At 42.1% G+C, this 26,231-nt stretch overlaps 2 protein-coding genes across 2 annotated transcripts in view; both read left to right on the forward strand.

The window, feature by feature from the left end:
• LOC129779273 (bumetanide-sensitive sodium-(potassium)-chloride cotransporter-like) overlaps window positions 1-26,231 on the forward strand; it is a 359,165-nt gene that overhangs the window by 9,260 nt on the left and 323,674 nt on the right. The gene's annotated exons all lie outside the window — the stretch shown is intronic.
• Window positions 23,512-25,625, forward strand: LOC129779303 (uncharacterized). The gene is made up of 2 exons (XM_055786710.1): window positions 23,512-23,684; window positions 23,746-25,625. The coding sequence occupies exon 2, from the start codon at window positions 23,797-23,799 to the stop codon at window positions 25,033-25,035; it is 1,239 nt and encodes a 412-aa protein (XP_055642685.1). The 5' UTR covers window positions 23,512-23,684; window positions 23,746-23,796; the 3' UTR covers window positions 25,036-25,625.

Raw genomic sequence — 26,231 nt, forward strand, 5'->3', positions numbered from 1 at the left:
CGGTACGATTTGAGGAGCACAAAATGGACCAATCAAAAATGGGCACATAGTGCATTTTGACAATGCTTGATATTTCACAATTATTCAATTATTTATCTCAAGAAAAATGAAATGTTATTCGTTATGATAGATGCGTAGATATATTTCCTATCAATTGAAAACAAAAACCTTTGCGATCTATTGAGAAATGCTCGAGTTATAAGCGTTCCAAATCTTGCATTTTTTCCTACTTGTTCAGTACCTAGATTTCCATTTCACCCCCTATATCTTCCGGTTAGACGTAGTCCTACGTTAAAATAATTAAAATTAACTCCTTCGGAATCGCCAGGGGGAGACGTCCTAGTCCGCTGTCCAAAACGCCAAACTGCCGAGCTGAAAGAAAACGCGACCTTCTCGGTCGGAGGTTAAAATCAGTATGATGTTGTCTTGTCGATGTCCTCACGAAAAATGAATGTGTCTCACCACCAGAATATCGCTTAAGTATGTTTTTGTGTGTGATTGAATCAAGAGAAGGTGTGGTTTACGATGGCAATTTGGAAGGCAAACTAGAGGGGAATGAACTCTCTGAGCTCGGAACTTACGGCGACTGAGCAATAATCGATTGCGGGCGCATACAATATTGGATACGGAAATATCCTACTGATGGGGAAGAATAATCTTCAGAAGCTATCCTGTTAATTGCGATTGATTGAAAAATCACAAAACCAAATGTATTTGGTCACAGTGTTACATGGATAGAAAACATTAAAATAAACTCTTTCACATGAATGTAATTTAAATTCCCAGAGGAACTGGCAGATTATTTTCAGTAACGATTAGATATTACCACATTTTCCTCGATACTGGAAGCCCACCAGTGGTTAATGCCAACTCGATAACCTTCTGTTAATAGCACTTGATTGAAACATATTTGGTCACAGTGTTACATAGATAGAAAACATTCAAATAAACTCTTTCACATGAATGTATTTTTAAATTCCCAGAGGAACTGGCAGATTATTTTCCAGAAAAGATTAGATCTTTCCGGAACTTTCTCAATGCTGAATGGCATCCAAACGCAAAGAATTCCGCGCGTGTATGTGTGTGTAGCGATGTCTTCCCGGGGAACCGTTTGTGGCATCACTCTCCTCCTGATGGATTCCCTTCTGGCCTAAGGTGCACAAACAGGCTCTTGGTGACACCGTTCATCCGCGCTTTCATGATAAACGAAGAGCTTCACCACAACAGCGACAACATGCTCCAATCGCAGTTCAATTAGAACTGAGTGGAATTCCGAGCGGCGCTCGCTTATATACCGATTGATGATTCCAATAGCCTGTTTTGAAAGCAATTTTAAGACTATTGAAACAAGTTTTTGGATCAAAAAGTAACAAATACAGAACGCGTAGACATTTTATCTTTCGAATGAAGTGTTTATCATACCATTTCGTTCAGTTGTTTAGAGGCTATTAACGCTCAAAATCTCGGTCTCCGGCGTAACGCCGGTATGACATCTGACACAATTCGAAGAATTGTGTCAGATGCCATACTTCCAAATTTGCCCGAAATCATCCGTCAATGGCTTTTCTAACAGCGGCGCGTCTAACACCTTTCGTTCGACTCTTTTCTTTCGTTGCACTTGACTACTCCGGACCGGTCTCCGTCAGAGTTGTACGTAGTTTCGCTAAACGGTGGATTACGCTGTCCACCTGTCCAATTATGATGATTATAAAAATTGAACGCTTAAAACTCGAGCATTTCTTAATAGATTGGAGAGATGTTTGCATTACTGACGGTTAGAGCACAGTTTATGCACAGGGTGTTTTCTCCCAGTACGGAACATGTTTCAAAGTGCCCACAAACAGCTCAAGCAGAAAATTAAGGAACGAAACGATGCTCTAGCAGGAGCAGGAGGAGCGGTTATCCCGCGGTCCACCCACGATCTCTTCCAGTCGCGGAACTCTACAAAACATCCACTCGCGGAACTACAATGGAGAAGGCAATTTCGACAAACTAATCTAATGATGAGGTCGATTCACGTCTTGACCTTCTCACGGCTAAATCCATAAGAACTAGTCTCTCGTCGCGTATCCACCATCAGGACCCTTCGCCCCATCATGGCTGTCGTTTGCGGGCTTTCGCCGAGGAGAGTCATTTCACAAATGACAGCTGATGTAGGGATAGGACTGTGAACTTTAAGTTAGGGAATGTAAGGATAAAGAGATGGATCGGGAACAGTGGGATTTGGCTTACCATCACCGTCATGATTACTTCCTCGTTATACTCATGGATTGTGTTTCTAGCGACAGGATACAACAGGCCAAGTAAGTGACTTGCTAATAATCACGTCACTGATTCTGCACTGCAACGGGAGTTCTTCGTCGACCAGTAGTAAAACTAACCATTTTAAATGTCGAGGATAGTGGTAAACCTGGTTCAACGAAAACCGAAACTGAAGAAGACTCCCACAGATGGAGGAATGCGTCGCCGGACGTCCCGTGACAACAGCGCTGTGGGTACGAAACGCGGATTGAGCCATCATCTTTAACTCCGCAACAGTAATGTCGGAGAAACGCAGGATTATCCATTTAATTTTTCATTTTTCAATGTATCGGGCTTATTGTAAATTCGAACTGTCTTATGTATTTCATCGATTAGGCTAGTAGATGATAGAATCAATAAATTCTTTAACATCAAATCGATCCTTAAATGATGTTCATCTATATATATAAAAATGGAGTGATGTCTGTCTGTCTGTCTGATTCTTATAGACTCGGAAACTACTGAACCGATCGACATGAAAATTGGTATGTAGGGGTTTTTGGGGCCGGGGAAGGTTTTCGTGATATTTTGAGACCCCTCCCCCCTCTCTAAGGGGGGGCTGCCATACAAATGAAACACAAATTTGTGCATTACTCGGAAATTAACCAAGCAAACGAAATCAAAGTTGGCATGTGAAAGTTTTAGGGTGCAATAAATGTTTCTATGATGGTTAGACAGTCCTTCCCCCACTCAAAGGGGGGCTGCCATACAAATGAAACACAAATTTCTGCATTACTCGAGAATTAATCAATCAAATGAAACCAAATTTGGCATGTGGAGGTTTTAGGATGCAATAAATGTTTCTATGGTGTTAAGATACTCCTTCCCCCTCTCTTAGAGGGGGCTGCCGTACAAATGAAACACAAATTTTTGCATTACCCGAGAATTAATCAAGCAAATTAAACCAAATTGGGCATATGGAAACTTTATTTGTATGGGTGGCTGCTATACAAATAAAACACAAATTACTGCATTACTCGAGAATTAATCAAGTAAATGGGCGGGACGAAGTTTGCCGGGTTAGCTAGTAAACAATACAAGCTTAACAACGGGAATTTAGTTCAGAAAAAAAAAATTACAATTTAGATTCAAACGATATCACATAAACGTAGACTAATTCATAATATATTTTCGGGTTCCAAACCAGGAAAACGCCGAACAGTTCCGAGATGCTAGTTGCTGTTTCTCGCTCGGTTGCAGTGGTGCTCCCAAACGCGATTCGAGGTAATAGGAGCTCAAATGTTTGCTGGAGATCCACCGCCCCAACTGTGATGTGGTCTTTCGACTCAACCGTGACTGGGTTTCTACCTCTCAGCTCCTCCACTCTCACACGGTGCCCCCGGAAAAGGGGAGCTCGGAGTGTTGGATTTAGATCCAAAATGTGTCGACCCGAATGCGCAGGGTTTCAAACTTCATAGCCCCAAAGTCGTATGGGGAGCGAAGAAAAGCCGCACGGTGATTTGCGCCTGGTTTTTGTTCGCTTTCGGTGCTGTGATTAGGTTCGATTTTACTACGAAGAGGAGGACAAATCTTCTTCGCGAGCAAAGAAGCGGGAAGAAGGAACGATGACAGAAAATCGAACAAAACCTGTTTGTCGAATATATTGGATAGTGGATTTTGGTGTGCAACCATCACTAGGCCAACTTGGATGTTTCCAGAAGCGCTCAATTGGAAGCGGTACAATCAGAAGAGCAGCTTTTCCTACTTTCTATAGTGCTCTTCTTCAGCTGCGCCGATTCCGTTATCGAACTCCAAAGGGGAAACCCGGTGCTTACCAATTGATCGAACCGTTTACTGTATCAACTTCCTGAACCCCTGTTGGAAATCGAACGAATCGAAGAGTCGATGGCTTTAAATAGCATTTCCTATCGATACCCACTTATTGATTAAATTGGTTTTCGTCCCGCCACCCCTCTCGAATCCGCTGACTCCCTTGCCACAACGAACGAGTCAAATTGAAACTGAAATCGAGGGGCAATGAATGTCATACAACAAGCGCACTTTCAACGCGCGCTACACACTTTCACACACGCGCGTGTTTTGACGTAGGACTACGTCTAACCGGAAGATATAGGGGGTGAAATGGAAATCTAGGCACTGAACAAGTAGGAAAAAATGCAAGATTTGGAACGCTTATAACTCGTGCATTTCTCAATAGATCGCAAAGGTTTTTGCATCAATTGATAGGAAATATATCTACGCATCTATCATAATGAATAACATATCATTTTTCTTGAGATAAATAATTGAATAATTGTGAAATATCAAGCATTGTCAAAATGCACTATGTGCCCATTTTTGATTGGTCCATTTTGTGCTCCTCAAATCGTACCGACCAAAACGGGCAATCAGAGCAGCAGCGAAATAGAATGAAGCACGATTGGAAAGGAAAAAGAAAAAAATGAACGAAACATTGGTCGCAGTCTCACACATGCGTAATTCTCGAGCCAGCCAGTCAGCTTAAAAATCCCCGCTCCGCTGCCGTAACGATCATTCTCATTCAAACCGTACACCACATCGGTTCGCATCACAACACATCAACAAACCAACCCAAGCAGCCATGGCTGGACATGGTAAAGGAGGAAAAGTGAAGGGAAAGGCAAAATCCCGCTCGAACCGTGTTGATCTGGAGTTCCCCGCAAGGGTAGCTAGGCCGAGCGCGTTAGTACCAGTGCACCAGTCCACCTAGCCGGCGTTATATAGTTTCGGCCGCCGAAGTGATCGAGTTGGCTGGTAAAGCTGCTCGCGACGATAAGAAAACCCTCATTCAGAACAGAACACATCAAGACAACAACAGGCAGTTGCAGCGAGTGGCGAGTGGCAAACGCAATCGCAAAACGGCATCAGGTAGCAGAAGAAAAAAGTTTGTTCTTTATACAAACTGCTTTGGTGGGAAATCCAGAACAAGGCGGCATCGAGGGTGTTCGAAATGTTTTTTTTTCAAAACCACGAGTACTAAGTTTTCTAAATTGGAACCATTCCATAAAACACGGCGCTTATCAGGGCCATTAAACCTTTAAAAAAAGAGTTTACGAAATACAGTTCAATGCTTTCTAAAATAAAAGACGGGTGGGTAATGTCGGGGACATAACCGGAGTGACGTAGGACTATACAAAGGGGACAGCTTTTGTTAAATATATATTTCAAATATATTGTTTTATTTTCTTCTCCTACGTGAATACCTACCTATCTACCTGAAAAATGGATTAGTTTACTGTTTACTCTTTATGAATATGTTGATGGTTCTCAAAAGAACCTTTGGTGTTGTGTTTTTGTTATCACTCGATATTCCCATCTTGTTCGGTTAAACCTTCCTGTTTAGCTATTGCGTTTGCCACTCGCCACAGCTTTCACAGTTGGAAAATTTCTTCCCATCCAGCTTGTGACATATTGTTCAGTAAATTACATTTAATGCGACTTTGCCACTCACTGAAACTAATTGTTGCCTTGCCGAACCGAAGCTGCTCTGTTCTTGATGCGTGTTTTCTGATTGTCATGAGCAGCTTTGCAAGCCAACTCGAGCACTCCGACGGCCGAAACTCTATAATCGCTGTTAGGAATACTGGTGCTCCGGCACCAATCCGTTCGGCCTAGTTACCCTTGCGGAGCAATCAGTGAATGCGGCCAACAGGGAACTGGCGATCTGCACGGTTCGAGTGAGACTTTGCCTTTCCCTTAACTTGTCCTCCTTTGTTACGTCCACGATGCCGATGCCGTACAACCACACGGGTTTACGGTTTGAAAGAAAATAAGATATTTTTTTGGGGTCCGCGTGTTTTATACTCTAGCGCAATTTAAGAATTGGTGAAAATCAATAAGCTCAGAACAACTGCCAAATTCACATACTCATCATATCCTGGCAAACAAATTATGAAAAAATCAATTTGTGTTTTATTATTGTTTTGGATAATGTTTTAGAAAGCATTGAACTGTATTTCCTAAACTCTTTTTTGGAAGGTTTAATGGCCCTGAAAAGCGCCTTGTTTTATGGAATGGTTCCAATTTAGAAAACTTAGTACTCGTGGTTTTGAAAAAAACCATTTCGAACGCCCTCGATGCCGCTTTGTTCTGGATTTGCCACCAAAGCAGTTTGTATAAAGAACAAACTTTTTTCTTCTGCTACCTGATGCCGTTTTGCGATTGCGTTTGCCACTCGCCACTCGCTGCAACTGCCTGTTGTCTTGATGTCCACCGAACCGAATGTGTTCTGTTCCGATCACTTCAGCGGCCGAAACTATATAACGCCGGCTAGGTGGACTGGTGCACTGGTACTAACGCGCTCGGCCTAGCTACCCTTGCGGGGAACTCCAGATCAACACGGTTCGAGCGGGATTTTGCCTTTCCCTTAACTTTTCCTCCTTTACCATGTCCAGACATGGCTGCTTGGGTTGGTTTGTTGATGTGTTGTGATGCGAACCGATGTGGTGTACGGTTTGAATGAGAATGAACGTTACGGAAGGAAGGAAGGTATTGTATTATAGAGACTTTAAACTTTTGCAGTTCATTCGTCTCTAGCCTTGAGAAAGGCCCTTTGAAAACTCTACTCTACTCTACTCCAGCGCTACCACCTCCGCCCTCTTGCCTTGAGAAAGGCACTCGATCCCTCGCCGTCCAGCTCGTCCAGCAACGATGTTGTCCAGTCGGTGTCCACACAAAGAATGATCGTTACGGCAGCGGAGCGGGGATTTTTAAGCTGACTGGCTGGCTCGAGAATTACGCATGTGTGAGACTGCGACCAATGTTTCGTTCATTTTTTCTTTTTCCTTTCCAATCGTGCTTCATTCTATTTCGCTGCTGCTCTGGTTGCCCGTTTTGGTCGGTACGATATGAGGAGCACAAAATGGACCAATCAAAAATGGGCACATAGTGCATTTTGACAATGCTTGATATTTCACAATTATTCAATTATTTTTCTCAAGAAAAATGAAATGTTATTCGTTATGATAGATGCGTAGATATATTTCCTATCAATTGATGCAAAAACCTTTGCGATCTATTGAGAAATGCTCGAGTTATAAGCGTTCCAAATCTTGCATTTTTTCCTACTTGTTCAGTGCCTAGATTTCCATTTTACCTCCTATATCTTCCGGTTAGACGTAGTCCTACGTCAATATCCAAAATAATAATAAAACACAAATTGATTTTTTCATAATTTGTTTGCCAGGATATGATGAGTATGTGAATTTGGCAGTTGTTCTGAGCTTATTGATTTTCACCAATTCTTAAATTGCTTCTAGATTGAAAGTACAGTAATTTACACTTATCTCGACATTTAGCTAATTGGACGGACCTGTAATGCGACATATTTAGTTGGACATTTTTGTAAACATAGAGTTCGGGGTCCAAATTATGACCCCACATTGAAAGTCGACACTGTACCACTGTCATCGCAAATGTTCAATTACAGGTTAAAATTACCTCCAATCCGACACTGAATGATGGTAATGCGACATGCCATTGAATGTAATTTACTGTACAATATGTCACAAGCTGGATGGGAAGAAATTTTCCAACTGTGAAATCTGTGGCGAGTGGCAAACGCAATCGCTAAACAGAAAGGTTTAGTCGAACAAGATGGGGATATCGAGTGATAACAAAACAATAAACTCTTTAGATTGAAGATAATTTTGTGATCCTGAAAAGGACCCTTTTTAGCCTGCATGTGAATCCAACGAGCGAACAAATCGTAATGAATGTATTTTTCTTTCTTTCTTTCTTTCTTTCTTTGTTTTTAAGAGGCTTTAAACTTTGAAGTTCATTCGCCTCTAGCCCAGTGGAGAGCCACAATAAAACCAGCCCAGAGGGGACTGTCGAAAGGGAAACCAAAAAACGCAAAAACACAACGCCAAAGGTTCTTTTCAGAACCACCAACATGTTCATAAAGAGTAAACAGTACACTAATCCATTTTTCAGGTAGATAGGTAGGTATTCAGGTAGGAGAAGAAAATAAAACAATATATTTAAAATATATATTTAAAAAAATATATATATATTTAACAATATTTAACTGTCTCCTTTGTATAGTCCTACGTCACTCCGGTTATGTCCCGACATTACCCACCCGTCTTTTTGTTCGAGATCACTCCCGATGTGATAATTTTCGCGTGACATTCGAAACCCAAAACACTCATAAAAATTTAGAGTCTTTTAAAACATTAACAAGTAGTTTTCGTCACAGAACGTAACAGGGTCGCAGGAATGTCATGGCGGGCCGTCGAGCAACAGCTCGCAACGAGCAGAGTGCCAAGCGAAACCTTAACCGCCAATATAGCTGCACCCCTGATCAAACGGAAAAGTATTGCATAAAAGTATTTAATTTTTCGAAGCGGGTGCCGTGTTTGTGTTGCGCCGTCCTGCTTATTTGGCTGCATCCCTATCGGGTGCGGTTTCGCTTTTTCACCGTCGTTTCAACCGAACGCTATGCCATGCCTACTATACACGGTTGCAAACAAAGCACGGCGGCGGCGGTCGATCGAGTTCGAGGCGAGTTCGAATTTAAAATATTTTAAATTTTCAAATAAAACTTAACAAATTCGTTCCATGCGAGTGTAGCGGGAGCGCATGAATGGTGGGAGATGTGATTTTAAAGTGAGATTGCCGTTTTAAAGTAATGGTTTGGTACGCGTCCGAGGTGAGTATTGAAATCAATTATTTTTATTGGCTGCGCGGATGATATACAATATGATGGTAAAATTGTTCAAACATTAAGACGTTCGTTGTAAGAATCCGACACACAAATTTGGAAAAATTTATGATAACATTCAGAAGTATCTGTCTTCTTCTATAAATATTAAAATGGATTCTGGTCTGTCTGTCTGTCTGATTCTTATTGGCTCGGAAACTACTGAACCAATCGACGTAAAAATTTGTATGTAGGGGTTTTTGGGGCCGGGGAAGGTTTTCACGATAGTTCATTCGATAGCATTGAGACCCCTCCCCCCTCTCTAAGGGTGGCCTGCCATACAAATGAAACACAAATTTATTAATAACTTGAGAATTAATCAAGCAAACGAACTCAAATTCGGCGTGTAAACGTTTTAGTGTGTAATAAATATTTTTAAGCTGGGTAGACACTCTTCCCCCCTCTCTAAAGGATCGCTGCCATACAAATGAAACATAAATTTATTCATAAGTCGAGAACTAATCAAGCAAACGAACCCAAATTTGGCATGTGGAAGTTGTAAGGTGCAATAAATGTTTCTATGTTGGATAGATACTCATTCCCCCTCTCTAAGGGGGGCTGCCATACAAATAAAACAAAATTTCTTTATAACTCAAGAATTAATCGGCGTGTGGACGTTTTAGGGGGCAATAAATGTTTTTATGTTGGATGGACACTCCTTCCCCTTCTTTAAGAGGAGGCTGTCATACAAATGAAACACTAATTTCTTTATAACTCAAGAATTAATCAAGCAAACGAACCCAAATTTGACATGTGGAGGTTTTAGGGTGCAATAAATGTTTCTATGTTGGGTAAACACTCCTTCCCCTCTCTAAGGGGGGCTGCCATGTAAATGAAACACAAACGTCTGCATAACTTGAGAGCTAATCAAGCAAATGGAGCCATATTTGGGATGTTAGGGGTTTCCCCTCCCTCCTCTGGAATGGAGAGTGGGTCCCATGAAAATATTACACATATTTCAACTAAACACGACAATTGAAAATTTTCGGAAAACTCTGAAGGGAAATGGGGAAATTCGGAAAATTAAATTCCCATATGTTCTATAATTACATAGTAATGTATAAATGTATAAATTAATGTCAGTGGCGTGAAATATTTATTGAGTATAATGCATAGGATCATTACCAGATCATTCTTAATTGATTTTAGTCATATTTCCAATGGTGGATACGCATCATCCACCATTGGAAATATCTCTACCAGTACCTCGTACGTGCCAGTACAGTGACGGGTATCCTGTTGCCGATGAACACAACCCCGATTTCGGAAAAATCGACTACGATGCACTTGGTTATTACCTCCCCACTCTTGACTGGACATACCTCAATGCCTGTCAAAATGTTAATGAAATGGCCTCCGATTTCTGTTTCACCATTCAACGTTGGTTGCGGGAGAATGTACCCCACAGAAGATGTCCTGTTTCGCTTTCTTGAAGTACGGTTTTACTCCGACAGCTGAAACGCGAAAAAAAAACGCCTGTCAGCGGAAACATCGTGTTCTACAATCGTATGACAGCAAACTCAGATTTCAACTTGCAAGTAATGCGTATCGTAAGCTGAATTCAACTTTGTACAAGGCCCACGTCTTGAGAATGCAAACCAATCTGCGACAAAATCCGAGAAACTTTCGGAAATTCGTCAACAGTAAGAGGAAAACTCAACCCTCCCAAGCAACGTGCTCTATGACGACGTCGAAGCGAATACTCATACTGAATGCTGTGAGCTTTTCGCCAAATTCTTTACATCCGTGTTTGACCATATATCTGCCAGTGAAGCTCAAGTTAAGTTTGCCTCCTTAGGTGTTCCTTCGGACGTCATAAGTTTGACGACGTTCGTGGTCACTCCTGCCATGGTCATCTCCGCTGCAAAAAAAATAAAAAGTTCGCTTTCGCCGGGTCCTGACGGCATACCTTCGGTGTTGTTCTGCCGCTGCGCTGCTGATCTAGCCGAGCCACTTTCTGTCATCTTTACCCGATCACTCAATGATGGAGTATTCCCTGAAATTTGGAAGGAGTCTTCCATGTTTCCTGTCTTCAAAAACGGTGATAAGCGAAACGTCAGGAACTATCGTGGAATAACAAGTTTGCCGGCTGCGTCCAAGCTATTTGAGATCATCGTCAGTGAAGTTATTCTTACTCAATCAAAGAGTTACATCTCTACCGATCAGCACGGCTTCATGCCCGGCAGGTCGGTCACCACGAATCTGTTGAACTTCACCAACACCTGCATTACTGCTATGGAGAGCAAGGCTCAAGTCGATGCCATCTATACCGATCTGAAGGCGGCTTTCGATAGGATCGACCACAACATACTTTTGGCTAAACTGTCACGTCTCGGATCATCTGCAAAACTCGTGTCGTGGATGAGATCATACCTGACGGAAAGAAAACTGCGCGTTAGAATTCATGGCTGCGTTACAGTTTGATTACTGCATCGACGGTGCTTTGCTTGAAATAGTTGGAAAAGTTACTGACCTTGGAGTAGTGCTGGATCAGAAATTGAACTTCAACGCTCATTACACGTCAATCATTGCTAAGGCAATCCGACACCTCGGATTTATTTCGAAGATTGCGAAGAATTTCACTGACCCATACTGCTTGAAGTCCTTATATTGCGCTTTAGTACGACCAATTCTCGAAACTGCAGCCGTTGTTTGGACTCCAAATGTGATTTTCTGGAATTTGAGGATTGAGCGTGTACAGCGAAGATTCATCCGGTTGGCCTTGCGTTATCTACCTTGGCGCGATCCATTGAATCTTCCTGCTTACCCGGATCGATGCAGACATTTAAACCTGGACACTCTTGAGAGAAGACGCAGAATAGAACAGGCAGTTTTCGTATCAAAGCTGTTCAATGGGGAAGTTGATTCTCCTCGGCTACTTTCATTACTGGACCTTCGTGCTGCTCAACGACCTCTCCGACAGCGATCTTTGCTACAGAACAGATTTCATCGTACTTAATTCGGATACAACGAACCGCTGTCGTCGATGATTCGAACTTTCACATTGGTGGAGGATCTATTTGATTTCGGCGAGACATCCAGCCGCTTTAAAAAAAGATTAAATAGTTCGTCGATTGTATAAATAATTGTATTATATTATTATATATTTATTCATTAAGACCACAGATGTCAGATGAATCAGATTTAAATAAATATATAAATACGTGTTATGATTTTGCACGCGAGTACAGGAGGGTTAATAATGTTCTTGAATGGGCTCAAGTAGACACCATCGATCTTACCCCCGTGTATGCAGCGAGAAAAGTGCGTGAAATCATTATAAAGAATAGTATTCTGAACAAGTCATTATTTTTTTTGTTGTTTTGACACATTTTGTTACTCTAATATCTGCTTTTTGATATTTAATAAAGTTGAAACATACCTGAGCTGTTCAAAACCGTGAGGTTTGATATATAAATTAACAGCTCTCATAAGTTGTAACGTGACTATATAAATATCTACATAATTTCGTTAGATTCACGGTGAGTATTTTACCCTACAAAATCGAAAAAACACTGCCTTTTTGAAAAATTACCATAGATTTGACTCATGTTGGAACAAGTTAGAATTTGAACTCTTATAAGTGGATTAACACTTGCCGATTCATTTTGAAAACGCCTCTTTCTACGTCTGCTAAACATCGACGGCGTACAACTCACCTCCACCTATCGTCTACTTGCCTGTTCCAATCCAAAGTGTTTTTTGTTTTGTTTGCTAATTTTCGGACTCATCCGGGCGCACGTGCTTCTCGTTTCGCAATAAATACGCCGCGCTACCCAGCAACCGAACGGATGCAGCCGGTCTGATGCCCTGGTACGAGTTTCGGGATTTTCGATTGAAAATAATGGACGCAAATCGGCGTGTGGCGTCTCCGGGCGCGTGTCGTATCATTTGCCCGCATGCATGCAGTTGGGCCGAGATGAGTGAGTGGGCCTTTCGATGGCGGAAAGTATCCGCCCCAAAACGAAGGTGGCTGCCGGCGATCGACGCCATATTTCGTGCACCAGGGCGCGCGCACAGCACAGCGGCGCACTCTGGCAGCGTTCGCCATCTTTTTGCTTCCGCTGCCGGGGCGATTCCGGAATCGGTTTGGAACATCCAAGACACCCGAGAGAGAGTGTGTGGTTGCGGTTACCCCATCGGCCAGTACCTACCGGGACAAGGCGCATCCATTTTGCCCCTATCACAAAATGGCAGCGTAGTAGAACAAGAACAATTTTACGAAAATGTATCGGGGTGTCATGAGTGTGAGGCGGACACAATTCATCCGGTCGATGCGCGCCAAAGAAGCTGTCATTTTGCGCAGTTGTGTCGACCTGCTCCAACTGCTGCGGCCCCAGCATAATACCTGAAAAAAACCTTGGTTAAAAAGATCTTTGCTACTTCAGGTCACGAGTGTGTTGTTGACATACGAGTTCTGCCCCGACGGCGGCAACACGCAAGGACCCTCGGAAACACCGATGCTTCCGTGTCGATAGGAAGAGACGTCACATATGCGTTTCGACAACCACATGGCCGGGATGTGATTAGTGCGGACCTGTCTAGTCGGCACAGCCTGCCTCCATCGGTGTGGATCCGCGGATTCTTCGAATCCCGAACGACGAGGCACTACGGAATTGCGTAATAAAACTGATAGTATTCCGTCGTAGTGCAGGTCAATTTCTCAATCTTTGAACGGGAGCTCATGTTTGCGGGGAGATCGCAGTCGAGGCGGTCCGCCTGCTAGGGTGAGTGTGCAAAGTGTGTTTCAACGTGTTGCAACAATTTTTCTTATTTAGCCGAGGAACCCATGCTGTCGAAAAGTAGGTAACACCGAAATACACTTTGAAGCGCTGCTGCTCTGACGGTACGTGACTTTGTGCTTTCCGATTTCGGTAACGTATGTCACAACGAGGAACGCGTTTGTGTGTGGAGACGAGATTACCTTTTATGGTACGGGCAACTTTTGTGTGAAAATATTGAATAGGATTTCAGATTCTGCAAGACGCCAGCCTCAGTTACGGGGAGGCTCTCAGCCCGCGCTGCACGGAAGATTATGGGAGCTTCTGATGTTTGTAGGGATTTTGGTTTCTTGTTGGCACTGTCTGCAAGCTTGAGAGCTTTACAAGCTGTTAACCATTTCTATCCTGATTCGTCATTCTGATTTTCAACTGATTTTTGAAGCTCTCGCTGCTTGCAAACTAGTTAGAGTAACTGTCTGAACTAACTTATTGACACCATGACAAAAAATCAAAATCTGAATATTATTTATAGCTCAAAATAGCTTGCCTGGTTCGAAAAGAATAATATAATAAATCAAAAAAATAACCTACGATGTTCATCTTTCCTTACATACATTCCAAGTTAGAATACAAGATAATTTCCAAATGGATTCTTTCGAAATAAGAACATCTTATCAATTTATCAAAAGCCATTTATTTTATTCAGAATAGTTTCCATGTAGTTTAAATTCTTATATTGCCGTTCTACGCATAGTTGTCCCATGCTACTTTTTGACGATTTTCACTTTTCTTCATAAAACGTTGTTTTTATGCATAATCTTACGGAAAAACACAAAAAAAACATATAGGGTAGATGCTCCGGCAATCGTGGGTGTACCAATAATAATGGGAAAGCTACCGTCGTCGTTATTTACGCTAATACAGGCTCATTTACTATTTTTAGACGATTTGTGACAAATTTTCGGAGATACTTCTAAAATTGGTCAAACTGCATTGTTTTCTAAACTACAAATTATAATGTTTTTAAACAGATTAGTTGACTGGTGAACAAAACTCTATGCGGCTTACGAAATTTGTAACGCGATAGAAAATTTTCACAACGTGAAATACTTATAAAAACACTCTTTTGATGTAAAAATCGCATGATGAACATTTCTTTACGATTATTCCTACCTGATTCTGTATAAAAAAAGTAGTTACTATTAAATTTATATCAGAAAATTAAACTCCATTATAGGAAGAATTTCCGTGCTTTTGTTCTTATTATAATGGTACTTCTCGTGTCTACATTTTGGGGTTAGATTCGTTGCATAACATCAAAACGAACCACGGTATACATAAATACAAGGTATTATATTCCCGAAAATGACACTTGCGTGAGGTCACTTATATCGGTTTTGTAAACAAACGCTGGAATCTACCAGTGTAAAAGTGCAAGCGACTGTTTCACTCTACGAATATAATCGTTCTGTTCTGGAAAACAAATGGTTTTTTTTTCGAATGAATGTAGCCCGATAATGCTGACGTCATATGCTTACATCCAAATCGGTTATTTACTAACGGGAATAGACTGCCTTGTTTTGTATGCCGTAGAAACGAACGGTAGTGCAGATATAAACAAACCGTAGTGCGTACGTGAGTTACGAGCAATTTTCAACTTCCCGTGATATTTGTGGTCTTAACACCAACTACACGAAGGTAAGATATTATTCTACTTTAAGCCTATCGAACTAATTATGTTTTTGTTTAGGATGCAGCAGCAGAAGAAAAAGCGCAGCCGCATGCATCATGTTTACGATAAAGATGCTGTCCGCCAGTGCATCCGAAGTATAAAAAACGGTGAAAAAACGATTTATCGTGCTTGTAAATTTTATGGAATCCCTGAGTCAACCATCCGCTTCCGTTTGAGTGGTAAATGGAGCGGGAAAACTACGAAAGGGCCTTCAACAATACTCCTGCCGGAAGAGGAACGGAAAATCATAACCTGGTTGAAAAATATGGAGCGCAAGGGATTCCCAGTCGGGAAGCAATCACTTTTGTTCAAAGTGAAAGCGTTTTTGGATTCCAGCGAAAGACCTAATCCTTTCAAGAACAATATTCCTGGTAGGTGGACAAAATTGACAGTTAAATTAAAAATATTGTGAAATCCATTGCAAATTACAGGAAGAAAATGGTTTTCGCGATTTTTAGTCCGTCATGATAATATCAGCTTGCGCACCCCGGAACAAGTGACTGCAGCAAGTTCGAAGGTATCAGAAGCGGATATAAAAGGATGGTTTACGTGCGTTAGAGATTACCTACTTAATGAAGGATTATCTGATATCCTCAAAGATCCTCGGAGAATTTACAATGGCGACGAGACTTCATTTTTCCTTCATCCCACTACTAAGGCGGTGCTGGCTACAACGGGAAGTAAAAACGTGTATGAGGTTCAACATGCTGACGGGCACAAAAATGTGACTGTCATGTTCAGCTTTGGAGCTGATGGTAGAGTTGTTCCGCCGGATATAATCTTGCCGGTTCAGAGGATCCGTCCTGAAATACTGCAACAAATTCCAGGAGAATGGGGAGTTGGAAAGAGTCCTAATGGTTGGATGAATGTCGAGAACTTTATGCTGTACATCAGGAAAATCTTTTATCCAAATCTGCTCAAAAAGCATGTCGAATTCCCTATCATCTACTGTTGGCGAGTCTACGCCAACGCGCCTTCACTGTAGCTCCTTTTCGACCAGCACATAAGAACCCAGTATCGACAGTCGAGTCTAGCACAATTATCCCACAAACAATAGCGTTATAAACAATATTTGTCACTCTTTATTCTAAGTATTCTATAAGTCATAGAAAACACAAAATCTCAAAGAAAGAGCAAGGAAACCTCGTGAATTAAATCTAAAATTGAACCAAATTGTTCAAGCTAGTTCAAAACGTAACTACATTTAAGTTTAAAATTAATTTATAAAACTAATACACTGAATTAGTCTATTTGTTTCCACAGTGAATTCATATATATATAATTAAAATCATAATTATTGTTTAACGTAACCTATATTGAACTTAACTCTACATAAAAGGTAAAACTTAAATTATTATTTACTTAGTCATGCCTTAATCTATAGTACGGATAAATATTCATGCCTTAATATTATAGTACGGACAGATAGTACGGTTAGAGCAACATTGATTATCGTTCAACTTACTCGAAACTCCTAAATCCTGAATTGGAAGAGAATACATAACCCACAAAAAAGGGACTAAACGTAAGTCGGAAAGCTTGTAATTTATAATATAATTTGTAAACAAATGTAATACCATTTTCAGGAAAATAATAATTCCTCGCAGAACATAAAACCTTAGTTTTCGGTTGTTTGAATGTGGTATTATTATTTTGGAACACCCCGATCCGTGGATCTGTTGGCAATCTCCAACAATTTATTATTTTCGTTTACATACGAATAATTCATCAACTAGATCATGTCGAGTAGAGGTTTACGTTCGAAAAAAACCAATGATGTAGCGGAGAGTGAAACTGGTGGTCAAGATGGTACGCAAAAGGTGGTTACGGAGGATTCAGAAACACCCATTCCCAGAAGATCATGTCAGATATGTCATGGGGAAAATACAAACCAGATGGTGCGCTGTGATGTATGCCAAAAATGGCATCACTACCAATGTGTTGGGGTAACACAGGTATCTGAAAAACAACCCTGGAGTTGCGCCAAATGCAAAGCTGCAACCGGTGTCCAGGATACGTGTTCAAATACCATCAAACCTCCTGTGCTGCTTGGTAGTCAAAGTCAAAAGCAACCAGAAGCCGTTCCTGGAACTTCCTCTGCATCCCTCGTTCAACAAAAAGGCACTCAACAATCACAGGTCGTGAATTCAATCGGAAACAAATCAGCAAATGAGACCATTCCGAACATAACATCACTTCCACTGAAACAGTCAGCAAACCCTGTATTAAGTAAAACGATATCAAATGCAAAAGAGACGTTGCCAAGGAAACCTGCATCGAACGCGTCAGGAGTGTCCAACCGATCGACACAAACACTCTTAAAACTAAAGTTGCGAAAGCTAGAGGAGGAACGTGAATTGGAACGTCGACGAACTGCAGATGAGGCAGCCAAGGATAAAGAGTTCCTGGAGAAGAAGTACAAGATACTAGAAGAAATGGCTAGTGAAGGTGGTTCGAATGACGGCGATGCTATGAGCCGCGTGGAGGAGTGGATGGATGAAACGGTGAATCAAAACGGAAACCAACCAGGTAATCCGCCCCCTCTTGGCTGCACGAGCTGCAACCGTTCTCAAATCAATACACAACGAATCAACTGCGCTCCGCTACCACAAACCACGTGCGAGGTACCGAATCAGACTCTCGTTCCCGTTCCTCAACAGCAGAATAACTACCGTCCAGTGTATGATGATGATGACGTAGAACAGTGTCCGCTAACCCGGAAACAGCTGGCAGCGCGTCAAGCAATCTCAAAGGAGCTACCCACGATTTCCGGTAACCCAGAGGAGTGGCCTCTATTCTTGTCATCCTTCAACAGCACGACAGCGATTTGTGGATTTTCGGATGCAGAAAACATCATTCGGTTGCAAAAATGTTTGAGAGGGCGAGCATACGAAGCGGTTAAAAGTCGTCTGATGCACCCGACAAATGTGGTTGGCGTAATAACGACTCTAAAAATGTTATTTGGACAGCCGGAAGCCATCGTACACACACTAATCGCGAAGATCAACTCACTACCCGCGTTGAGGGAAGATAAGCTGGAGACCCTTCTAAATTTCGCTGTCAGCGTGGACAACTTTTGTGCTACGGTGGACGCCTGCGGGTTAGAAGAGCACCTCTACAACGTATCGTTGATGCATCAATTGGTCAGTAAACTGCCTTCTTCCATAAAACTGAATTGGGCCCAGTACAGACAAACGCTGCCGGCAGTTAACTTGGCTTCTTTTAGCCACTGGCTTTATTCCCTAGCAGAGGCTGCTAGCGCTATAACTATTCCGAATGATATTGGAGACATAAGAACAACGCGGAGCGAAAACCGTGGAAATAAAAAAGGTAACACTTTCGTGAACTCTCACTCCGAGGACGTCTCTCCGGAAACATACTCCCAGAAATCATCCTTTGTGAGGACAGCAAGCGAAGGCTGCATGATATGTAAAGGGATGTGCAAATCCATTTGTAAATGCAAACGGTTCCTAGAAATGTCGCGTGACTCACGTTGGGCAGTTGTGAGAGAATACGGACTCTGTCGTAGATGCCTGCGACGACACTATGGGGGATGTCAAGCAAGATTATGCGGTAAGAATGGTTGTCAGTTTAAACACCATGAATTATTGCATAACGACGAGAAAAAACCACCGAACGCTGAAGTTGTAGAAGCGATTACTCCTCAATCAAGTTCGAGTTCAAACCATCAGGGATGTCATACTCATCAAGTGAAGTCTAGCAGAACTCTATTCCGTTATTTGCCAGTACGTCTACATGGGAAGCACGGCTCCATATGTACCTTCGCCTTCCTAGATGACGGGTCAAGTTTGACACTAGTGGACAGTGATTTGGCAGATGAGCTGAGACTTGAAGGGGAAGTAAAACCCCTCTGTCTGCACTGGACAGGCGGCACACAGCGCCAAGAAGAAACCTCACGAGTCGTTAGTTTTGAAGTTGCTGGAATACGAGACGAATCCCATAAATTCAGCCTAACTGGAGTAAGGACGGTCAACGAATTATTACTTCCACCACAAACGTTGAACATAGAGGAATTATCTCACCTGTATCCACACCTCCGAAACCTTCCCATCCTCTCCTACGAAGCTGTGCGACCAAGAATCCTAATTGGGATGAAGGATCAACACCTCACTCTCGTCCTCAAGAGTCGAGAAGGAGGACCAAATCAACCGCTTGCAGTGAAGACCCGCTTAGGCTGGACAGTGTGTGGGGGCGCCAATGAAAATGATACACCCAACCTAGTACATTCGATTTTTCACATTTGTCCGTGTGAAAACCGTTCAGACGATGACCTTCATCAGGCGATGAAGAGGTATTTCTCTTTAGACAGTTTAGGTGTAGTTAAATCGGGAACATCTCTACTCTCCAGAGACGAACAACGAGCACAATCTCTTCTTCAATCTCTTACAAAATTCACGGGAACACGTTTCGAGACCGGACTACTCTGGCGCTACGACGAAGTCCGTCTTCCAGATAGTCGAGCGATGGCAATGCGTCGGTTTCAATGCCTCGAGAAACGCTTGATGAGAGATGCTTCGCTTGCAGCAGTCTTGCAACAGAAAATTTCTGATTATCTACGCAAAGGCTATATCCGAAAGCTATCAGAGGAGGAACTTATACGCCCAAACCGTCGCACCTGGTATCTTCCTGTGTTCCCAGTAAAGAACCCTAATAAGCCAGGGAAAATTCGCATCGTGTGGGATGCTGCAGCCACTGCTTTCGGAAAGTCACTAAATTCATTTCTTCTGACGGGGCCTGACCAGCTTGCATCGTTGTTCTCTATTCTCATCCAGTTCCGTGAGCGTGCGATTGGACTAACGGGTGATCTGCGAGAGATGTTCCATCAAGTCTCGATACGGAACGAAGACCAACTTTGTCAACTCTTTTTCTGGAGAGATGAGGATGGTCAGCTGTCAACCTATGTGATGCGTGTTATGACTTTTGGTGCTTGTTGCTCGCCAAGCAGTGCACAATATGCGAAGAATATGAATGCAGAGCGGTTCAGATACCAGTACCCGACAGCAGCAAACGTTATTCAAAAGCGTCACTACGTGGATGATATGCTAGTTAGCGTCGATACGGAAGGAGAGGCAATACAACTGGCAAAGCAGGTTACGTTCGTACACGCGCAAGGCGGTTTTGAGATCAGAAACTGGATCAGTAATTCTCAACGGGTACTGAGAGCCCTGGATGAGAACAGTACGAAGGAGAAGAACCTTGACCTCGCTCCGGAATTGGCCACGGAGAAGGTGTTGGGGATGTGGTGGTGTACCGCGTCTGATGTCTTCTCATATAAAGTTGGATGGAACCGATACGAGCGCCCCCTCCTGGAGGGTCAACGTTGCCCGACAAAGCGGGAAATGCTACGAATCCTTATGTCTATGTTCGATCCCTTGGGGTTAATTGCACAATTCCTGATGTACCTGAAGATCCTCATGCAGGAAGTCTGGCGGTCCGGAGCTGATTGGGACGATGAAATTAAAGGAGTACTCTTCTCCAAGTGGCAGACGTGGCTTCAGATCCTCCCACAAATCGAAACGCTCAAGATTCCTCGTTGCTATCGCAGTCGAATTCCAGCAGATTTTTCCGACGTGCAGCTCCATACGTTTGTAGACGCGAGTGAGGATGGAATGGCTGCAGCTTGCTATCTTCGTTACTCCCATGGCGATACCATCGAATGCACGTTAGTCGCTGCCAAAACCAGAGTTTCTCCGTTGAAATTCCACTCGATTCCTAGATTGGAACTTCAAGCAGCGGTGTTGGGTGTTCGATTGGCTTCCACAGTAAAAGAATCCTTATCTGTGAACATCACTCGGCGAATTTTTTGGTCAGATTCACGAGATGTGATCTGCTGGGTCAATTCGGATCATCGGCGTTTTACACCATTTGTAGCCCACCGAGTTAGCGAAATTTTGGACTCCACAGAACCAGCAGATTGGCGCTGGGTTCCTACCAAGCAAAATGTCGCGGACGATGGCACTAAGTGGGTGAAACTACCAGACATGTCTGCAGAAGCTCGTTGGTACACAGGACCACATTTCCTGATGTGCACTGAGAAGTATTGGCCGCAACAACCAACCGTGACTAGGACAACAGAGACCGAACTACGCCCGTATTTGTTGATGCATGTCCAGAAAACTGAGCCGCTTCTCTGCTTCAGTGACTTCAGTAGCTGGAGAAAGATGGTGAACACAATTGCATACGTTCTTCGGTTTTCCAACAATATCATTAAGAGGATGAAAAGGCAGGCAGTTACGAATGGCCATCCTTCAATGGAAGAGCTGACCGCCTCTGAATCCCATTTGATCCGGCAAGCACAAGAGGACGCCTACCCCGACGAATACACCCTTCTCCACCAGTCTGGTGGAGCCACGCTTCCAAAAACTAGCGCTTTGTATAAGCTCACCCCTTGGATCGACAAACACGGAATCATGCGGATACGAGGTCGTATTTCTGCCTGTGAGTTCGCGACCGAAGATGCCAAGAATCCGATCATTCTACCCCGTAACCACCACGTTACCAGTCTCATTGTTGCACACTATCACCAAAAATACCACCATCAGAATCACGAGACTGTAATTAACGAGATACGGCAACGTTACTCCATTTCTCGACTTCGAAGTACCTACTTACGGGTACGCAACAGTTGTCAACGATGTAAGAATAACCGGGCAATTCCGCAGCCCCCTATCATGGCAGATCTCCCACATACCAGGTTGGACGCATTCGCTCGACCGTTCACCCATGTAGGCGTGGACTACTTCGGTCCTATTACAGTCGTAATAGGCAGGCGATCGGAAAAGCGATGGGGGATGCTCGTAACCTGCATGACAATACGAGCCATCCATATGGAGATCGTCCATTCGCTGAGCACTAATTCGTGCATCATCGCGCTGCGCAACTTTATCTCGCGTCGGGGTACGCCCCGAACGATCTATAGTGATCGCGGTACCAACTTTGTCGGAGCATGTCGTGAGATGCAGAAGGCAGAAGCTTCGGTCAACATAGAAGAGATGATGAAGGCGTTCGTTTCATCGGAAACCAAATGGGTCTTCCTCCCACCTCTATCTCCACACATGGGCGGCTGCTGGGAGAGATTGATTGGAACATTCAAACGAAACATGACGGCTATTTTGTCAACGCAAAAACTGACGGACGAAGTACTGCGAAATGTTTTGGCCGAAATTGAAAACGTAGTGAATTCTCGACCACTTACTCATGTTCCGATCGATGACGATTCCGGCCCAGCCTTGACTCCAAACCATTTCCTCCTTGGATCATCCGATGGTACCAAACCTTTGTGCACTCTAGAAGACAGTGGTGCCGCATTACGGCAGTGTTGGCGTGCATCGCAGATACTCGCGAATAGATTTTGGAAACGTTGGCTGAGTTCGTATTTACCTGAGATCACCCGCAGAACTAAGTGGTTTATCAACACGAAGGCGATTGGAATCGACGACGTGGTAATCATTGCTGACCCTAAAAATCCCCGGAATTGTTGGCCCAGGGGGAAGGTCATCGGAATCTGTCCTGGAAGAGATGGACAACCTCGATCAGCAACTGTGAAAACAGGGAACGGTGTCTACGAGCGACCAGTTGCTAAACTGGCTGTGCTAGATGTACGGCGCGATGATTAGTAAGTCGACCTGGAGATCAACGTACCTGGGGGGAGTGTTGGCGAGTCTACGCCAACGCGCCTTCACTGTAGCTCCTTTTCGACCAGCACATAAGAACCCAGTATCGACAGTCGAGTCTAGCACAATTATCCCACAAACAATAGCGTTATAAACAATATTTGTCACTCTTTATTCTAAGTATTCTATAAGTCATAGAAAACACAAAATCTCAAAGAAAGAGCAAGGAAACCTCGTGAATTAAATCTAAAATTGAACCAAATTGTTCAAGCTAGTTCAAAACGTAACTACATTTAAGTTTAAAATTAATTTATAAAACTAATACACTGAATTAGTCTATTTGTTTCCACAGTGAATTCATATATATATAATTAAAATCATAATTATTGTTTAACGTAACCTATATTGAACTTAACTCTATATAAAAGGTAAAACTTAAATTATTATTTACTTAGTCATGCCTTAATCTATAGTACGGATAAATATTCATGCCTTAATATTATAGTACGGACAGATAGTACGGTTAGAGCAACATTGATTATCGTTCAACTTACTCGAAACTCCTAAATCCTGAATTGGAAGAGAATACATAACCCACAAAAAAGGGACTAAACGTAAGTCGGAAAGCTTGTAATTTATAATATAATTTGTAAACAAATGTAATACCATTTTCAGGAAAATAATAATTCCTCGCAGAACATAAAACCTTAGTTTTCGGTTGTTTGAATGTGGTATTATTATTTTGGAACACCCCGATCCGTGGATCTGTTGGCAATCTCCAACATCTACTTTATCGACGGACACTCATCGCATACAGCGGTTGAAGTAGCAGACTTATGCTTGGATTTGGGAATCATTCTGCTAGCGCTGTACCCCAACACAACACGTATTACCCAGCCGGCGGATGTGGCGATATTTAAACCATTAAAAAGTGCATGGAAGGCAGCAGTTTGTGACTGGCGAATAAACTACGGTGGAGATATATTGTCCTTGAAAATTTTTCCGTCTTTACTCCAAAAAGCCATTGACTCAGGTATTAAGAAGTCCAGTATCGTTAATGGTTTCCGCGTCTGCGGTCTGTATCCTTTTGGTCCAGAGAACGTCGATTTCAGTAAATGCTTGGCTTCTTCTAGTAAATCACCCTCCGATACCGCAGATTTGGATCAAATCACAATGGATACCAATGATCCCTTATCAGTTCCCGATGAAGAGTGCATCGCTTCACGGAATAAAGTGTTAATTTCAATAGATTCTATCAAGGAAGCATTTGATGACATAGGTGAAGAACGTCTGCACAGAATCAAGACTCAACCTGATTTAACCGAAGAGGAAAAAATCATTCGATCACTGTATGAAAAGCTACTTGCACCACACGTAGCTGAACGAGGCCATGACGATTTGAGTATTTCTGATGATACTGTTATGTGCACAGATGATAAAATGACATTCGCTAATGAAGGAAACACTGACAGTAATTGCGGTATTCTTTGTAAGGATGTGAGAGATACAGAAACGATGGATACAATGACAGATTGTTCCAATGCTATGCGCGATGGTAAGGCTGACGATATTGCAAGTTTTCTACAGACTCCCGAGACACCAATACGGAGCAAACATCATAGAAATTACACTCGAAAGTTTTTTCCAATACTGACAGCAGAAGAGCGCCTTAATGAAATCCGGTGTTTGGAACAGGCGAAAGAAGATGCTATTAAGAAAAAGAACGAAAAAACAGAACAAAAAAAGAAAAATAAGAAGCACGCTGATGATATGAAGCTACAGAAAGCTGCGGAAAGAGAGACAGTTAAAAAACATAAAGAGGAATTGCGCGAGCAGAAACACCTTGAAATATTGCAGAGGAAAAAAGAACGTGAATTAAATAGACTGTTCAAGCATTTGAAAGCCGATGGTATGAGAAGAGATAAATTGGAGCTTCTTCAAGCGTTGAAGCTCTCAAAGCGTTGATATTATTATTGGAAATGTTTATTAAATATGCTTTTTTGTTATGTGCAATAAAATGAAAATAATTTGGAAAAAAATTATGTGTGAAATCTATTCTTCATTAAGATAAATGATAGATTCTATAGGTTTAACTGCCAATAAGGTACATCACAAGTTTGATTCGCATTCAGTCAAGGGTTTTTGAGCCTTTGCATAAAATTCATAAAGGTATAAGTAGTGGTAGGGTATTCGTTGTCTCGAAATAAGATGTAGTAAAAGTAGGGCGTGGGGGACGTGTTTTAGTTTCACCTTACGTATCAGAATATGAAGTTTAACTCATTACCCTAGATTATGGAAGGAACACATAGGGTGCATTGTAATGCAATAATGAAGACGAAAAAAACAATCTCACTCATTCACAGAAACACTACTCTAAGAAAAAAATCCACTATTACTAGAACATGTTCCACTATTATAGGAATATTGGCTCTATTATTAGAACGTGACACTAATTCCGAATATCTAATTTTTTCATAAGATTTGTTAAAAAAATGTCAACATTCTAATGGCATTTGAAAATTTATTCACTTTTACATCATACACATACAAATCCTCAAGCAAATTCACAAAATAAATATCAAAATTTTAGTTTTTTTATAGCACTAATGCTTAGACCCACTATTACTGGTACATCTACCCTAGTATATTCCATACTTTAAAAAAAAAACATCAAGCTCAATTGTCCCGTGTTGATATTCTATTCATAACTGTCCCACCATGTATTTTTTGTGGATCCATATCGAATAAGTCGGTTCATGTACAGGAATTTCATGTAACACTTTCAGCAGGCCTGATGCACTCTTTTCTGGTTTGGAAGAACGAACTAATTCTCAAACAATATATGCGTTTTTCTCCGTTGCTGATTTTGGAACATGGGACAACTATGCGTAGAACGACGGTATAGGTCTGTGATTGAGTGATTTGACTGGAGAAGGCGCTCTTCGCAAGAGCTTGCTACGTCATCATGTCTCTGCTTTATGAGATTAAGGAATCGGTTTTTCGGTATCAATCATTAACGATTATATTGATGTAATACCGATAACGTCACAGAATCTAATCCTCAATGTTTTTAAACGGTTTTATTTTCTACATACAAAGCTTTCGATTTGTGATGCGATCATTATTTATTGAACAATTAATCATCAGAGACAAAGGGAATT

This window comes from Toxorhynchites rutilus, chromosome 1, assembly GCF_029784135.1.
Source record: "Toxorhynchites rutilus septentrionalis strain SRP chromosome 1, ASM2978413v1, whole genome shotgun sequence".
NCBI classification, from domain to species: Eukaryota; Metazoa; Arthropoda; class Insecta; order Diptera; family Culicidae; genus Toxorhynchites; species Toxorhynchites rutilus.

What these genes read in the sequence shown, in the direction of transcription:
- LOC129779303 (XM_055786710.1), top strand. Translation starts at nt 23,797, where the DNA reads ATGTGGTATTATTATTTTGGAACACCCCGATCCGTGGATCTGTTGGCA.